We start from the raw sequence: 16,698 nt of genomic DNA, 5'->3' as shown, positions 1-16,698 counted from the left end.
ACACGTTTGCTATATCATTATTCAGTAGGCTATATCTATTCATGTCAGGTTAAAGACTAAAATGACTTGTATTGATAGTTTAGTTTGTTAGCTAGCTGGCTGACGTAAATCGAAAACGCGCGGCAATGTTTGTTGACGAGGAAAATATTCTGACAGAAACGTTAAAACGGGGAACTCAAAATACCAGACAGACTGCGTCGAAGCAGCTGAGTTTTGTGAGTGTTTTTTCAGACAAACTATTTTTGTATTCCTAGTCAGTTAATTAGCTATATCGCGAAAGACTTTTCCTGTCAACTGTCCAAGCTAGTTATAGTACTAGCAAGTTAGGTGGTGTAACGTTAACTAGGTAGCTAGCTAACGTTAGCTGTATAGTTAACGTTAACTAGCTAGCTACAACTAGATAGCTAACGTTAACTAAGATTGTCTAGCTAGCAAGCTATGTTATGGCATTATCGCCATTCATTATAGACTTTATTTGCTATTTAGGCTACTTGGCGAACGTTACACTGCTCAGGGTAAATTTACAATGCGGAGAACAGTCGCCAGCAGTCAAGGATGTCAAATACAAACTTAGCCTTACTTGTTTTTGTCTAATTGACAAAGTAAAGCTTCCGCAATCAGTGGGCGCTTGTCCAGAGACTTGCGCGGATTTCACATCAAATCCGTTAATATACAGCTGGATATGTTTACTGAAGAAATTCAGTTTTAAGGATCTTGGTACAACGGCAGTGACGCGGAGAGGAATCGGACCAGTAATCTAATCGTGGAGGTCCAGTTCTGTAATTCCTCTGTTTCATTCCACAAATGAAAGCTTTAAGTTTGGCATCCAATTTTGTACAGATAATTCGCACCATGGTTTTATTCGGCCCATAAATCTACTTTGTGTGGCAACAATCCACGCCTCAGATTACGATTTAAGTACACAATTTAAGTGAATCCGCACGCCTTGTTTCCAGGGCCCAATTTGCTAGTGATTGAAAGGAAATCAGAATGACCCTGCAGGCATTACTAACGTAAATTATTTTAGAATCAAACACTTTTTTGTGCTCGTTTGATGTTGCCTGGTGCAACTAGGCCAACCAAGAGGGCCAGGAGGCGGGGCTTGCACTTTTTGCGAGTACTTCATAGGTTCCAATACATGAGACAAACTCATTAAAGCTTAGAAATTAAGCATTTTAATTAAAAAAAAAAAGAAGAAAATTACGTATATTGACCCAGGATATGAGTGTGAGCATCCTATATGAAAGTGCATCTGAAAAAGATCCTCTGTGCAACATTGGGTTGATGGCCACTCTGTGTCCCAGTTCTCATGCAGGTGCTGACTGCTGATGGTTTTTAAGTGGCAGCAGCGTACGTTAGCGGGAGGGGCCACAGTTCGAGACCACATCGGAAACGCTGTCACGGTTGCCACGGGAGACCACAGATCGAGAGGACCACTGGAGCGGCCGGATCCTTCCGGAACGCGAGGCTCGCAATCCCAACGGCAAAACGCCACGCAAGGCAGCCACGGTCTGAACAGCCACCCAAAGTTGAGAGACTATTGTATAACATAACATAACATTACATAATTCAGCCCAGCAATGCTCGCCTTTTCCTACCACTGAAGTGTACCTTCTGCTCAGTTTGCCTAAAAGCTAAATGGTATCAAGCCTCGTCTTCTGCCGGTGTGCTTCTGCCTCCACTATACACCCCCCCGACCCCACCCCCCCATACCCCAAGAGTGGCTGTGCGTTTGGGCCACCCGCAAAATGGAGTGCACCGTAAAATCCAGGGACGTCAAAATGGAGGCTGAGGACTGGGGTGAGTTTGGCGGTGACGGCGCGGTGCCGGAGGCGGGCGGGCGGGCGCTCCGGGGGGCCCAGCCGGGCTGCTCCGCGGCGCTGAGGCGGGAGAGGGCCGCGAGCCGGAAGGCGCCCCAGGGAGAGGAGTCCGCCGCGCGGGGGAAAGCGCACACGTGCAGCGAGTGCGATAAGAGGTTCACGCGGCTGGGAAACCTGCGGGCGCACCGCCGGCTGCACACCGCGGATAATAAGCCTTACCGCTGCGGCGAGTGCCACAAACGTTTCAGCCATCGCGGGAACCTGAAAAGCCACCAGCGCGTTCACACGGGGGAGAAACCCTACCGCTGCCCGGACTGCGGACGGCACTTCAGTAACCTGTCACGCATGAAAGAACACCGGACAATACACACCGGGGAAAAACCGCACACTTGCTCTCAGTGCGGTAGGAGTTTCAGGCTGTCCACGATGTTGAGAGTGCACCAGCGCATACACACCGGGGAGAAACCGTACTGCTGCAGCGACTGTGGCCAGCGCTTCAAGCAGTCGATAACTCTGAAGCAGCACTGGCGGATTCACTCGGGAGAGAAACCGCTCTCTTGCAAGGAGTGCGGGAAGTGTTTCAGACAATCTGGAAGCTTACAAAACCACCAGGCAACTCACAAGGCGGAGAAACCGCACTCTTGCGCGGACTGCGGGAAAGGCTTTAGCCGTGCCTGCAGCTTGAAGGAACACAGACGAGTGCACACGGGGGAGAAACCGTACTTTTGTTCCGAGTGTGGAAACGGCTACAGCCACTTGGTGGACCTGAAGCACCATCAGCGAATGCACGCGGGAGAGAAACCATACTCTTGATCTTGCCTGCGGGAAGAGCTTCAGAGTGTCAAAGAAATGCAGGCAACATCAGCGCATCCACTCCGGGGAGAAACCGTACTCTTGCAGCGCTTCCACGGCCGAAAGGCAAAGAAGAAGTGGATTTTCAAGAGTGATAAATGACACCGGGCACGGCTCAGTTTGAGTAAAGTCTGGATTCACCATTTTAGATCCTCTGAAAGAGCATCAGCTCTGTCCCTGCTGGCATTGGGGCTTGAGGCGTGGAGCTCCGGTTTTTTGGCCTGATTCATGTTCCGGTTTCTGGTGACCTTGACTGCCGTGTCTGTTTACGGGTTAATGCATCGGGGTTATGCACCAATACAGCAATTCATTTCTGCCTCAAACTCAGTTTCAACACGGTTTTGTCAACTTTGTTTGGGTTAGAAAGCCAGGGCTGATCCAAAGCGTTTTAGTGATCCCCATGTATACAACGGCAATTCATTTTCAGTTTTTAGAATAGGACCAATCTAAAATATCGTCATCATCATCATCATCATCATCATCATCATCATAATCATCACTGTCCTGATTTAGTTTTTTTACACAAATATTTGTTAGTTTGTAGCATTCAGTTCTGTTTAGTCTAATACACTGAGGTGTCCTAATTTGACACAGGACCACTGTCCTGAGGTTAAAGCCACTGTGCACAGCCCTGTGTATTCTCTGTGCAAGGCTGTGTGGAGCACAGTCTAACTGCCCCCAGGTCAGAACACACTGTATTTACACGTGTGTAGCACAGCTCTTCTGCTCGAGGGTCTGCGGACGGAGCTTTCGGCTGCCGGAGCCCATGAAGGAGCATGAAGGAGAGAGACCACACCGTTGCGCAGAGTGTGGGAAGGCCTTCAGAGGAGCGAGGAGTCTGAGGAAACATCAGCAAGCGCACGCCAAGCACACGCCAAGCGCACGCCTCGTTCAGGCCACTAGCTCGGCTCAGAAGCAGTGAGGACCCTATTTGCAGTCGAGTTACCGTGGCGTGTGTGTTCACAGCCTTACAGACCTTATTTCTGTTCACTGTTTGCCTGTCTGCTGGTTTCTGCCGATATCTATGCAGCTGTGAATGCACTTTTCTGTTCAGTTGGATTGCTTGGTTGCTGGTAAGACTAATGTGAATTAGTGTAAATATTTTGTCAACATTGGTGAAAATGTTGTTTTTCCATTTTTAAATGACAAACACTTTAATTTGCTTTCATCTTTATTGGGGTTCCAAAGATCCAAGTCTGGTTCAGACGCACCTCCAGTCTGTGTCGTCCAGAACAATTTGACTCTCGCAATTCGCTGCTTTAATCTTTCAGTATCTCTGACGGGTGTCGGGTGAGCCGATCTCCATGGACTTCAGCAGACTGCCCACCCATCCGCTGCCCTGCTTGTGAAACGCTGTTCTTTTCCATTAAGTTTTGCACAGTCGTTCATCTGTGCTTGCTGACACACATTTTCAATGGCATATTATTGTGTTGTTCGCTCACGTTGTGTTGAAGCACACATTTTGCAGGTCTTTATTGTTCAAGTGTAAAATTAAGTCCCATAGAGTCATGACCCAAGATATATCACAAAGGCCAACAATGGCTTACAGGTACAATGGGTAATTTCGGACTTCTAACGGTCAAGAGAGGAATAGCAGCAACAAACACCCTCAAACCACAGCACTGTTCATCCCTCCCCCTTCTCTGTGAATGGGCGGCCTGTAGCGTAGTGGTTCAGGTACAGGACTGGGACCCGCAAGGTCGGTGGTGCGATTCCCGGTGTGGCCACAATAAGATCCGCACAGCCGTTGGGCCCTTGAGCAAGGCCCTTAACCCTGCATTGCTCCAGGGGAGGATTGTCCCCTGCTTAGTCTAATCAACTGTACATCACTCTGGATAAGAATGTATGCCAATAATGTAATGTAATGAATGCGCTGACATTAAAACGCCATTGGCTGTGGCAACTGGAACCAATTTTCAACTAATGAGCCTGATTTATTGTACAACTATATGTTTTGGTACAGAGTGCCGCCCTGTCAACTGCATATTTTGAAACCCGAATTTAAGGACTAGAAGTTGTTTTTCAGTGATAGGAAGGGATTTACAATGATCTTGTAACTATGTTTTAACACAAAAATCTTACCTATCGTACCTTTATGAACTACTGGCTTCTCTTCAAAATATTTTGGCTTTGTTAAAATGACAGAATTGTTGCATTAACAGGTTCTCAGATCAGCAAACTGTAGCCACTGTGGGAAATAAATGGAAGCACGTATTCAAATTTTTCATGAATTTCAGTTTACAGCACACTTGGAACAATGACAGGTATCAAAAAATAAACCAATAAACCAGGTGAGTTGAGTTACAGTGCCATGAAAAAGTATTTGTCCCCTTCCTGTCACACAGAATGGCGATATGGGTGTTTGATAACTTTACATTAAATACATTTTAAAAAGTACAACAAAAAAGAATTATTATTACTAATATTTTTTACATTTTGCATTTACTCGGTTTCCCTTTATCTGATCTTACATTTTGTCTCAGGAGCTGAAACCATTCATCAACCATTCCAAAGATCCAAGTTTCGCACTCACACGTCATGTAGTCACATACTGTCACAAACACAGAAAAACAGACGCAGACAAACACAGACAGACACAGAGAAACACAGACAGACACAGGCTTCGGGGCTCCTAGTCACTACAGACACGAGGGGGCGACATGGCTCAGGCAGTAAGAGCAGTTGTCTGGCAGTCGGAGGGTTGCCGGTTCGATCCCCCGCCCGGGCTGTGTTGAAGAGTCCCTGAGCAAGACACCTAACCCCCAAATGCTCCTGACGAGCTGGTCGGGGCCTTGCATGGCAGCCAATCGCCATTGGTGTGTGTGTGTGTGTGTGTGTGTGTGTGTGTGTGTGTGTGTGTGTGTGTGTGTGTGTGTGTGTGTGAGTGTATGAATGGGTGAATGAGAAGCATTAATTGTACAGCGCTTTGGATAAAGGCGCTATATAAATGCCAACCATTTATACACGTGCACACACCATTACCCACACACACACACACACACACACACTCTCAGGCTTCACACACACACACACACACACACACACACACACACACACACACACACACACACACAGCCCCTCCCTCTCTCTCTGTGCTGTTGCAGTCAGGTGGGGTGGCTGCGCTGGTGCCTCTGGAAGTTGCCCAGGTGGTTGAAGCTCTTTCCGCAGCGCGGGCACTGGTGCCCCCTCTCCTGCGTGTGCGTGTGCAGGTGCTGCTTCAGGTGCGCCGCCCGGGCGAAGCTCCTCTGGCAGTGCGCGCAGCGGAAGGTCCGCTCGCCCGAGTGCGTGAGCAGGTGCCGGCGGAAGTTCCCGATCAGGCCGAAGCTCTGGCCGCACTGGGAGCAGTGGTAGGGCCTCTCCCCGCTGTGGGAGCGCCCGTGCACCGTCAGGTCCCACACGCGGCCGAAGCTCTTCCCGCACTGCGCGCAGCGGTGGGGCCTCTCGCCCGTGTGCGTGACCTGGTGCTTCCTCAGGTCGCGGGAGAGCCCGAAGCCCTTCCCGCACTCGGCGCAGCGGTGGGGCCTCTCCCCGGCGTGCGCCCTCAGGTGGGCGCGCAGGGTCTCGGCGCGGCCGAAGGCGCGGCCGCACTGGGGGCAGCGCTGGGTCTGCGGCGCGTGGGTCTGCCGGTGCTTGCGCAGGTCCTCGGCGCGGCCGAAGGCCTTGGGGCACTCGGGGCAGCGGTGGGGGCGCTGGCCCGTGTGCGTGCGCTGGTGGCGCCGCAGGTTGTAGGGCGCGCCGAAGCCCTTCCCGCACTGCGGGCAGCGGTGCGGCTTCTCGCCCGTGTGCGTGCGCTGGTGTCGCCTCAGCACGTCCGCGCAGGCGAAGCGCCGGGCACACAGCGCGCAGGGGAACGGCCGCTCGCCCGTGTGGCGGCGCTGGTGCACCTTCAGGTCGCCCGCCCGGGCGAAGCCCTTCCCGCAGTGGGCGCAGGTGTGGGCCTTGGGCGCCAGGAGCCGGCGGGACGGCGGGTCGTCTTTCGCGGGCGTGGTCGTCGTCGTCGCGGCGACGGCCTGGCTCGGGGGCGTGTTGCTAGGCGACAGCCTGCGTGACCGGGCCCTGAGCAGGCGGGCGTGGTCCTCGGGGTGAGACCGCTTCAGGTGCCGGTGCAGGTACAGCTCCACGGTGAAGGACAACGGACACCGTGCGCAGGGGAACACCGCCGGGCACGCCTCCACACTGCCCCCTGCTGGCGGAGAGAGAGAACATCACACACTATTTTATTTGTGTTGTGCGTTTCACAGCTGACTGTCCCTAAGACGCTTTACGTAGTCGGAGAAGGGAAGAAAAATTGCGTCTGGTTGGCACAGCCTGGCTCAAATAATTATTTTTAAAATAACATCTCAACATTTAGACACCAGCAAATGACTGATAATTACTGACAACCGATGAGCACGCTCTGTGGCCAGTCGTGTGCTTCGTTTCTCCCCCTCTCTGTTCGAGACCAGAGGGTCATTCCAGTCGCTTATTTATTTCAGATTTTTCCCCTTTTCTCCCAATCTGATAGCCAACTGTACCCCATCTAATCCAGTGTTAGATACACCCCCCACACCCCGTCCCTCGGCGGCCCGAAGGAGAGCGACACGCCTTCTTCAAGCCGTCTCGTCTCGCGCTCGTGACCGTGATTCCGAGGCCCCGGGGTGCTGTCGTGCGCGGTGATCAGCTGACCCTGCCAAGCCCCTCCCCCTGGAGCAGCGAGCCAATTACGCCGCTCCACGAGAAACGGGAATCGAACCCCGGTCCCTAGTGTGCAACTAATCTTTCTTCTCGCTCCATTTCCTGCTCCTAGGCTAGAAAAACAGGCAAGAAAAGATGGGGAAATTTAGAAAATGTGAATTAGGCAAATGGAACTCCCTCGCTCCCTCCCACGGCAGTCACCGATGTGGCAGGTGGGGAAAGGTGGATCTACAGGTCGATCATTTATATATATCAGGCTTTCCCGAATTATAAAAGCCTTCTGCAAAGGATGGCCCGATGTATTCTTGCTCAGAGGAGAGACGGGGAGTTCCTAACTTCTAATTCTCGCTCCGAGAAGGAACACTGAACGGGTCGGAGGGTCCTTAAAGGTGGCGGGTCTCCATCTACTTCTGGGTCAGGAGCGAGAGGGGAAAAAAAAAATTTTTTTTTTGGAGAAAAAGAAAGGACTGGAATGAGCCAGGGTGTGGTCGGGTCTCTCAGGGGTGCGGTCGGGTCTCTCAGCTCACGGTATGTGAGGTCCAGGGCCTGGTCTCCCTCTGTGAGTGCTGCAGGCAGCCGTGTGCAGGACGCCGTGTCTCCGGGGCCGTCACTGGGCCCCCCCCCGCTCGCCGACAGGCCGCTGCCTTCCCCAGAGCTCTCCGTGCCCTACCCGGACACCCGGGGGAAAGGGGGAGGAAGGGAGGGAGGAAGAAAGGATGAAAGAAGGTGAAGAACAGTGCCAGGGAAGCACACTTCGGTGAGCTTTTTTTCTTTTTGCATTTCCTTTCCCAGCTCACATCGCTCGCTCAGAAACGAGGCCCCTCCCCCTTTTTTATCTTTTTTTACCTGTATTTATGCAGCATAAGTTGACAGAGCACACATCCTCATTTATAGGAATGCCCTATTAATCCCCCCTGCTCTGAAACTACTGCACCTTCCAAGTGAAGTACGCTCTCAAACTACAAATCCCACTGTACCTTCCAAGTGAAGTACGCTCTCAAACTACAAATCCCACTGTACCTTCAAAGTGAAGTACGCTCTCAAACTACAAATCCCACTGTACCTTCAAAGCCGGTTCTATCAGAGACAAACCGATCAATCTGTGATTTCTTTTTTTTCCTTTTTAAATCTCATATTTTTATTTCCTATAATAACCAAAGACCTCTCTCTCTCTCTCTCTCTCTCTCTCCAAGCTGACTTAAAGGTACAATAGCTCATTTTGGACTAACGGTGAAGAGAGGAATTGCAACAACAAACACGCTCAAACCCTCCCCCTTCTCTGTGACGTTGAAACTCCCCCATTGGCAGTGGCAATTAGAACACATTTTCAATCAATGATCTTGAATTATTGTACAACTACACAATGTTTTGGCCGGCCCGTCAACTGAATATTTTGAAACCCGAATTTAAGGACTATAAACACGGGCAGAGGGAGGGTGAGTCAACATGTCAGTGAGCCTTTTTCAATGACAGGAAGGGATTTACAATGGTCTTGTAACAATGTTTTAACACAAAAATCTTACCTATTGTACCTTTAATGAACCCCTTCTAAGCAGATTGTTTTAATTAACCCCATCTAGCTTCTTTAATTTTGAAAACTTTTATTCGTCTGGACAGTTGGATCTTGAATCTAGTTTTAAATGTATAAAAAATGTATTTATGGTATCAGAACGACACATAATGGGAGAGAAAAGGCTTACTCTCAGTAAAGGTGCATCCAAATTACATCAGAAGGTCGCCATGGTAGGGACTGCTTGCATTTGAAGTTCACTTTCAAAATTACATCTTTGCAAATTGAGGGGAAACCCAGATTTAGCCAACTAAATCATTACTTAAATCCATTCCCACCTCCTTGTCTGGTTACTATGGCCATGTAAACATTGTTAATAATGACGCTGAAACAAATTTGACAGTGCACTCAATTGTGTTTATTTGCAGGTGAAAATGGCACGTGGCAAAACAGAAGTAAAATCACCCTGAGATGCTGCAACTAGCACGCGTCGAATGGTAAATGGTAAATAGTTGGCATTTATATAGCGCCTTCATCCAAAGCGCAGTACAATTGATGCTTCTCATTCACCCATTCATACACACACACGACCCTGGCGTCCCGAGTGACCCCCTGCATCAGCAAGCCCTCCTGCGCGTAGACGACAGCGTCGCCCCGCTCCAAGCCCGGGCCCAGCCAGCGTCCTGCAGGCTCTCTGAGAGGACCGCTCCACCAGCGGGAGACAGGGGGTGTTGAGAGGACAGCTCCACCAGCGGGAGACAGGGGGTGTTGAGAGGACAGCTCCACCAGCGGGAGACAGGGGGTGTTGAGGACAGCTCGCTCCACCAGCGGGAGACGGGGGGTGTTGAGAGGACAGCTCCACCAGCGGGAGACGGGGGGTGTTGAGAGGACAGCTCCACCAGCGGGAGACAGGGGGTGTTGAGGACAGCTCGCTCCACCAGCGGGAGACGGGGGGTGTTGAGAGGACAGCTCCACCAGCGGGAGACGGGGGGTGTTGAGAGGACAGCTCCACCAGCGGGAGACAGGGGGTGTTGAGGACAGCTCGCTCCACCAGCGGGAGACGGGGGGTGTTGAGAGGACAGCTCCACCAGCGGGAGACGGGGGGTGTTGAGAGGACAGCTCCACCAGCGGGAGACAGGGGGTGTTGAGGACAGCTCGCTCCACCAGCGGGAGACGGGGGGTGTTGAGAGGACAGCTCCACCAGCGGGAGACGGGGGGGTGTTGAGAGGACCGCTCCACCAGCGGGAGACAGGGGGTGTTGAGGACAGCTCGCTCCACCAGCGGGAGACGGGGGGTGTTGAGAGGACAGCTCCACCAGCGGGAGACGGGGGGTGTTGAGAGGACAGCTCCACCAGCGGGAGACAGGGGGTGTTGAGGACAGCTCGCTCCACCAGCGGGAGACGGGGGGTGTTGAGAGGACAGCTCCACCAGCGGGAGACGGGGGGGTGTTGAGAGGACCGCTCCACCAGTGGGAGACGGGGGGGGTGTGGAGAGGACAGCTCCACCAGCGGGAGACGGGGGGGTGTGGAGAGGACAGTGGGAGACGGGGGGGTGTTGAGAGGACAGTGGGAGACGGGGGGGGTGTGGAGAGGACAGCTCCACCAGCGGGAGACGGGGGGGGTGTGGAGAGGACAATGGGGGACGGGGGGGGGGCGTTCCCCATCCTGGTGGCCCACACGGCCGTCGCCGCCCTGTAGACCTCCGGGCACGGGCCCACTCACGCCTCGGTCCTGTTTGAACACCAAAATTGAAGACAGCCGTTACTTACATTTACATTTTTATTGTTTTTGCTTGACTGTAGTATTGCACACATTGGCAGATTGATAATTTAAACAGTCCCTCTGTCATTGCAGTCTTTTTCTGGGGGATTTTGCCTTATTAAAGCGCATTTCTGGTCAACGGGGGTCATAAAAAAAAATAAATAATAAAAATCCCGTTTTCACACGCCCAGAGTCCCAAAGCCATGAGCTACTGGGAGCAAATCCACGGTTTCTTCTTCATAGAAGCGGCAGCGTTTTGGAGAATGAGGAATAGAGCCTGGAGGCTCTGCCACACTAAGTTGCTTAATTTTACGTGCTGGGCATGCAAGTGCCTGTGCAGCAGTCATCAGATTTGAGTAACTTACAAATGCTGCGACCGACACCGCAAGTGAGGGGAAATGCCACAGACAGTGAATCCGTGTTGCTACACAAATGACCGTGAGAGGGCCTCAAACACGTTGTTTGTATAATATGAAAAAAATGACAGATTGACGCTTTAAATTATTTTTGGGATACATAACCGTTTACCCCAGTCCTTCCGCCAGTGTTCTCTCCCTCAGTCCAGTGGACAGAACCATCAAGTGGATGGGTCCAGGTTTACCACCCTGAATGAAATACACAATTAGATGGTGCCTTTGACACATGTTGATTGATTGATTGATTGTATTCGATGATCATAAGAAACAAATACGTTAAAGTTGTTCAAGCAGTAGCATCACCCAGTACTACTAGTAAAAACTACCATGGATAAACAGAAAGCTGCAAAGATTATCTCCATTGTGGTCCATAAAGGCATGGCAATTCAGCATGTTCATAATCACAAACTTAACGAGGTTTCCAGTCAGTCCAGTCTGTGCCAATGAACCCTCTCACTCGTCTAAATATATTATCATCAGCTTAACTGAAACTACCGCGGTGATTAAAGTGTAAAACCAAAAATGAAATTAAATGGGTTGTTCTTTAAAAAAAAAAATATATATATATATATATATAATATGTACCCTGCAGCGCATTTACAATACTATATTTTTGTTATATCAAAAAAACCCAAAAAAGAAAAAAACTATTTACCGTTCTGTTCTTCACCAGCCTTGTAGCCGCTGGGTTCACAAGACTTATTTTCCTCGAGCGCCTTCTATTTTAAAGAGGATAAACATTATTTTAAGATTTACTCCACGGTATGAGCAATGTTTAGTGAGAATATGCAACATGCTCATTGTATGTATTGAATGTTGCCTAGAAGCTATTCTGACATGACACTTGATGCAGGCCTGAATACAACATTTACGTACAAAACATTTTGTTGTACAGAATTGATGTTTTACCATTTATTGTGGTAGCTTTATGGCCAAACAATATGCATCACTTGGACAAAACTTCACTGGTCGCAGACTAAGATGGGATTCATCTGAATTAGTGGCAAGCATGGATGTAAAATGACATGAAAGTTAAACTAACGCCCTTACCGTCCTCAGTTGGTTAGCCATCCTCGTGTAGAAAGTTGTCATGATGTCAGAGTCCGTGACACGCCAGTACACATGGCAGGGGCTACACAAAGCCTTATATGCCCTTATACGATGGCCTGGTTGAATACTCCATTTTGATTGCCAGGAAAAGTGTCCAGTAGAAACTGTGTGTAGATCCAGGTCAACGGTGGGATCACGTTCTAAATTCTTACGCTGGCTACAGCTGAAGCTCTGATATTTCTGAGCCCCAGGAACGTGTATTTAACACTTTGTTCTTTTTCGGATCTGCCCGAAGACTGTTAAACCCCGACGACGGTCTTTGCAATAAATGACTGGGGAGCGCAACCATCTCTTTTCCCTTCATGACTGCTGTCCGTTAGTTTTGGGTTCGCGTCCGGCCGCCCTCCCCATCCATCAGGCACGGCCTGAGAACGCGAAGCGTTTCACCATCATTTTGTGGACAGTAAAGTCACATTTTGTTGCACAGAAACAGTGCCTTTGTAAATTCAAAAGGAATGAACATTTTTTTTTGTATTTAACCCAATAGGATCTGGCTCCACCCAAATCCCAAGGTTTTGGCTTTGATTGAGAAAATTGAGTATTGGGGGCGGGGCTCAAAACAGTAATACGGCAGACATTTTAATCGGCTAAAAAGATACAAGGTCTTGGGATTTTACGGTACATGTGAATGTGACCGTAGCCTATAATTTAAAAAAAGAAAAAAAAAAGAAGATTATTTTAGTTTCAAACAGACTAGAAATCACTAGATCACTTATCTGTTGAAGAGGACTTCTTGCTCTCGCCTCTTATTCAACTCAACAACGGAGTGTCAGCCCGTCAACTGTATATTCTGTCAACACCCACCACCAATCACACCGTCCGCCTTGTCAAGAATGAGAGTCTTTGCCAACACTCACCAGCAGGAAGGGGTCATCCCCATTTCCTGTCTCCTGCCCCAGGACATCGCAGAGGGAGGAAGTGTCCCACGTCACCACCTCAGGCTCCTCCTTCAGCGCGTGTCCCATTGGCTCCTCCCCTTCCTCCCCCATCAGGTCGTCGCCATAGCGACTGATCCCACACCCGTCTGGCTCAGCCTTGACCCCCAGCTCTGTCTGCTGCAGCCGGGAGAGACACAGGAGCCAATCGGGTGAAAATGAGTGGAACAGGAGCCAAAGCATTATGTCTGTGTTCGACACTAACCTCCAGGACTGACATGGTGTGTGTTCGACACTAACCTCCAGGACTGACATGGTGTCTGTGTTCCACACTAACCTCCAGGACTGACATGGTGTCTGTGTTCCACACTAACCTCCAGGACTGACATGGTGTCGGTGTTCCACACTAACCTCCAGGACTGACATGGTGTCTGTGTTCCACACTAACCTCCAGGACTGACATGGTGTCGGTGTTCGACACTAACCTCCAGGACTGACATGGTGTCGGTGTTCCACACTAACCTCCAGGACTGACATGGTGTCTGTGTTCCACACTAACCTCCAGGACTGACATGGTGTCGGTGTTCGACACTAACCTCCAGGACTGACATGGTGTCGGTGTTCGACACTAACCTCCAGGACTGACATGGTGTCTGTGTTCCACACTAACCTCCAGGGGTGACATCATGGTTTGGGACCACTTCCCCGTCAGGCCAGGCTCAGTCGTTTCCGGGACAACCACCAGGGAAATGTCCTCAATTGCACACTCTTCCTTCACCAGCAGATCTGTCTGCGCCTTCTTTTCCCAGGCCACCTCCTCCTCCTCCTCCTCCTCCTCCTCCTTTCCCCGAATCTCAAACTCCTCAAACTCTTCTTTTATCCTCGCCTCCAGCGGGGCAGGGCTCTGGGGCAAGGGAAACAGTTTAACTATTTAATACTTTTAAAAATATGGTATTATTTCATACCAGACCATAGGGCCCATCCACACACTGGAACAGAGCCTTAACACCTACCAGACCACGGGGCCCATCCACACACTGGAACAGAGCCTTAACAGATACCAGACCATGGGGCCCATCCACACACTGGAACAGAGCCTTAACACACACCAGACCACGGGGACCATCCACACACTGGAACAGAGCCTTAACACACACCAGACCACGGGGACCATCCACACACTGGAACAGAGCCTTAACACACACCAGACCACGGGGACCATCCACACACTGGAACAGAGCCTTAACACACACCAGACCACGGGGACCATCCATACACTGGAGCAGAGCCTGAACAGATACAGGTACGCATGCGTTTATCGTAACTGGCCATCAACCCCTCCCATGACCAGGTTTGGAAAACCACTTTATTATCTCAAAACTAATCAGCGACGGAATGTACCTTACGACATTGTGCTGGTCGTCCTCCGCCATTACATCTTCCCTTATTTGTGGACTCCATCTTCTCTTGCGAGACTCCAGTCCTCCTGGAATCAAACAAGCATTTACCCCCCCCACACACAACCCACTCCCCATGTTCACATGGGTTTCCTCCCACAGTCCGAAGACATGCAGGTTAAGGTGATTGGAGAGTCTAAATTGCCCATGGGTATGAGTGTGTGAGTGTGGGACAAGTAAACGCTATTTTTAAACAGGGGTTGTGAACAGCCACAGCACTTCAAAATGAAGGCATCCAAGTTAGCTCAACAGAATCCCAGTTGATACACGTTGCAAGTTTTCAAGTAACACAACCAACTTATTCAAGTAACGTTAAGCTTAGCTAGCTCCTGCTTTTAATTGTAGCTAAACTGGGAGACTGGCTAGCACTCTAGTCCACATTGATATTGCCGTATCCATTAGCAACCAGCCAACATTAAATAGCCATTTAATTTTTCAATAATATTAAAGGTAATCACTTTGAAGAAAAGAGACTGGACCACCACATGGTGCAAATCGTTTATTCTAGCTGGCTAGCAAGTGACATCTTTTCACCTTGGTTCGGAGTTAACGTTACGCCTATTCTACCAGTGCCTGGGTGTAGCGTAGTCCCCTTTTCAAATAACATAGAAGCTAGTTTACCCGCCCACTAGCCGCGGTTCAGTAGCCAGCAAGCCAGTGGCCGTTTTTAGGGAAAATTAACAACTTCCAAAGTACCTGCTAACGTTATCTTATTTTCTTTTGTCAACACAACAGCTATCAGTATCACCGATAGCCATAGCTAGCTCGTTCCCAGTATAGAATAACTCGTACTGCTACGAAGGTAGCTAACGTTAGACAACTCAAAATGAGCGCGCTAGCTGTCAATATGATTCGTTATCTTACAATGTAAATAAAAACAGAAACCACTTACCACAAAAGCAAATTAGCGCTGCACAGCTGCTCTTTTGAAAGAGGAAAACTACGGCACCGCGCTTGGGCCAAACCAGAGGGGAAGAGGCAGAGCGAGAGGGCGCACTCCGGGGTGAAATGGAAATGTCCGCACTGGTACTAATGGACAGACAACGGACGCTCACAGAATAAATGGAGGTTTTTCCAAAACATTTAGTTAAACGGGTCATTTCTAGAAAGACGTTTTAAAAGTTTTCATTTTCCCTCCCACGTTATGCATGCCTAGGTTGTCAGGGCCCATATAACCCGTAATGGTTTTAACAATCCAACGAAAATCAAATTTTAATCAGACTAGCGCCGGTCAGATGCGAGCCACTCTGAGTATAGCTAACGTTATGTAATGTTGGCATCAAAGCTGACTTTAACTTATGCAGTAATGTTAACTTAGTTCACTAAAATAGATTAGGTAACCTGTTATTTTAACAAGCTCGGTAGGTATAGCTAACGTTAAATTTGATCTTCCTATCATGTACAATCTTCGGCCAAACCTTCTACCTCTTGTTTTGTTCTGTTTATCTGGGTTTAAAACCGCAAGGAGTACATAACCCCCACCCACTGACCTGGAGTGTGGGCTGAGGAGACTTACAGATGACATAAAAGTCTATGAATCAACCACTAGGTATTTGTTAGGTATTTGGTACTAGATTATTAGACTTTTTTAAAAATGTATTTATTTGTCTTCTGCTGCTGTAGCCTATCCACTTAGAGGTTTGATGTCTTGTGTGTTCAGAGATGCTGTTCTGCATACATTGTTGTAATGTGTGGTTATTTGTGTTACATTGGCTCAGGATGTAAGAGTGGTCGTTCAACCCCCACTTACTCCTGGCGAGCTGGTTGGTACCTTGCATGTAAGCCAATTATCGTTGGTATGTGAATGTGTGTGAATGGGTGAATGAGAAGCACTGAATTGTACAGCACTTTGGATAAAGGTTTACCGTCACCTTCGGTAAATGGTAGTTTTGACCAGTCTGGCCTTTCTCCTCTTACCTCTCTCATTAACAATATACACACATGGACAAAACTGGTGGTACCCCTCTATGAACGAAAGGAAAACCCACAATGGTCACTGAAATAACTTGAAACTGACAAAAGTAATAATAAATAAAAATTTACTGAAAATTAACCGATGAAAATTAGACATTGCTTTTGAATTGTGGTTCAAAAGAATCATTTTAAAAAACAAACTAATGAAACAGGCCTGGACAAAAATGATGTACCCCTAGAAAAGATTGAAAATAATTGAATTAAGGTGTGTCCTCTAATCAGCATCACAGGTGTCTTCAAACTTGTAATC

The 16,698-nt window shown here is 49.1% G+C and overlaps 2 protein-coding genes across 2 annotated transcripts; one reads left to right on the top strand and one right to left on the bottom strand.

The window, feature by feature from the left end:
- Positions 1 to 4,585, top strand: LOC133126954 (zinc finger protein 239-like). Its single transcript, XM_061239493.1, has 2 exons — positions 1 to 215; positions 1,305 to 4,585. The coding sequence occupies exon 2, from the start codon at positions 1,749 to 1,751 to the stop codon at positions 2,631 to 2,633; it is 885 nt and encodes a 294-aa protein (XP_061095477.1). The 5' UTR covers positions 1 to 215; positions 1,305 to 1,748; the 3' UTR covers positions 2,634 to 4,585.
- A 1,191-nt stretch (positions 4,586 to 5,776) lies between these two features.
- Positions 5,777 to 15,325, bottom strand: LOC133126749 (zinc finger protein 629-like). The gene is made up of 5 exons (XM_061239083.1): positions 14,419 to 15,325; positions 13,688 to 13,921; positions 13,000 to 13,197; positions 7,874 to 8,012; positions 5,777 to 6,855 (listed from the first exon to the last, which is right to left on the bottom strand). The coding sequence occupies exons 1-5, from the start codon at positions 14,476 to 14,478 to the stop codon at positions 5,777 to 5,779; spliced, it is 1,710 nt and encodes a 569-aa protein (XP_061095067.1). The 5' UTR covers positions 14,479 to 15,325.
- Positions 15,326 to 16,698: the final 1,373 nt, after the last annotated feature.

This window comes from Conger conger, chromosome 4 (genome assembly GCF_963514075.1).
Source record: "Conger conger chromosome 4, fConCon1.1, whole genome shotgun sequence".
Classification (NCBI taxonomy): Eukaryota; Metazoa; Chordata; class Actinopteri; order Anguilliformes; family Congridae; genus Conger; species Conger conger.
This window is presented reverse-complemented; position numbering and strand designations above follow the sequence as displayed.

Excerpts from the sequence above, each read along its gene's own strand:
- LOC133126954 (XM_061239493.1), top strand. The coding sequence starts at position 1,749 with ATGGAGTGCACCGTAAAATCCAGGGACGTCAAAATGGAGGCTGAGGAC.
- LOC133126749 (XM_061239083.1), bottom strand. The coding sequence starts at position 14,478 with ATGGAGTCCACAAATAAGGGAAGATGTAATGGCGGAGGACGACCAGCA. Across the intron at positions 13,198-13,687 it reads CCATGATGTCACCCCTGGAG|CAGACAGAGCTGGGGGTCAA; the intron begins GTTAGTGTGGAA and ends TCCCGGCTGCAG. Across the intron at positions 6,856-7,873 it reads GGCCCTGGACCTCACATACC|GGGGCAGTGTGGAGGCGTGC; the intron begins GTGAGCTGAGAG and ends CTCCGCCAGCAG.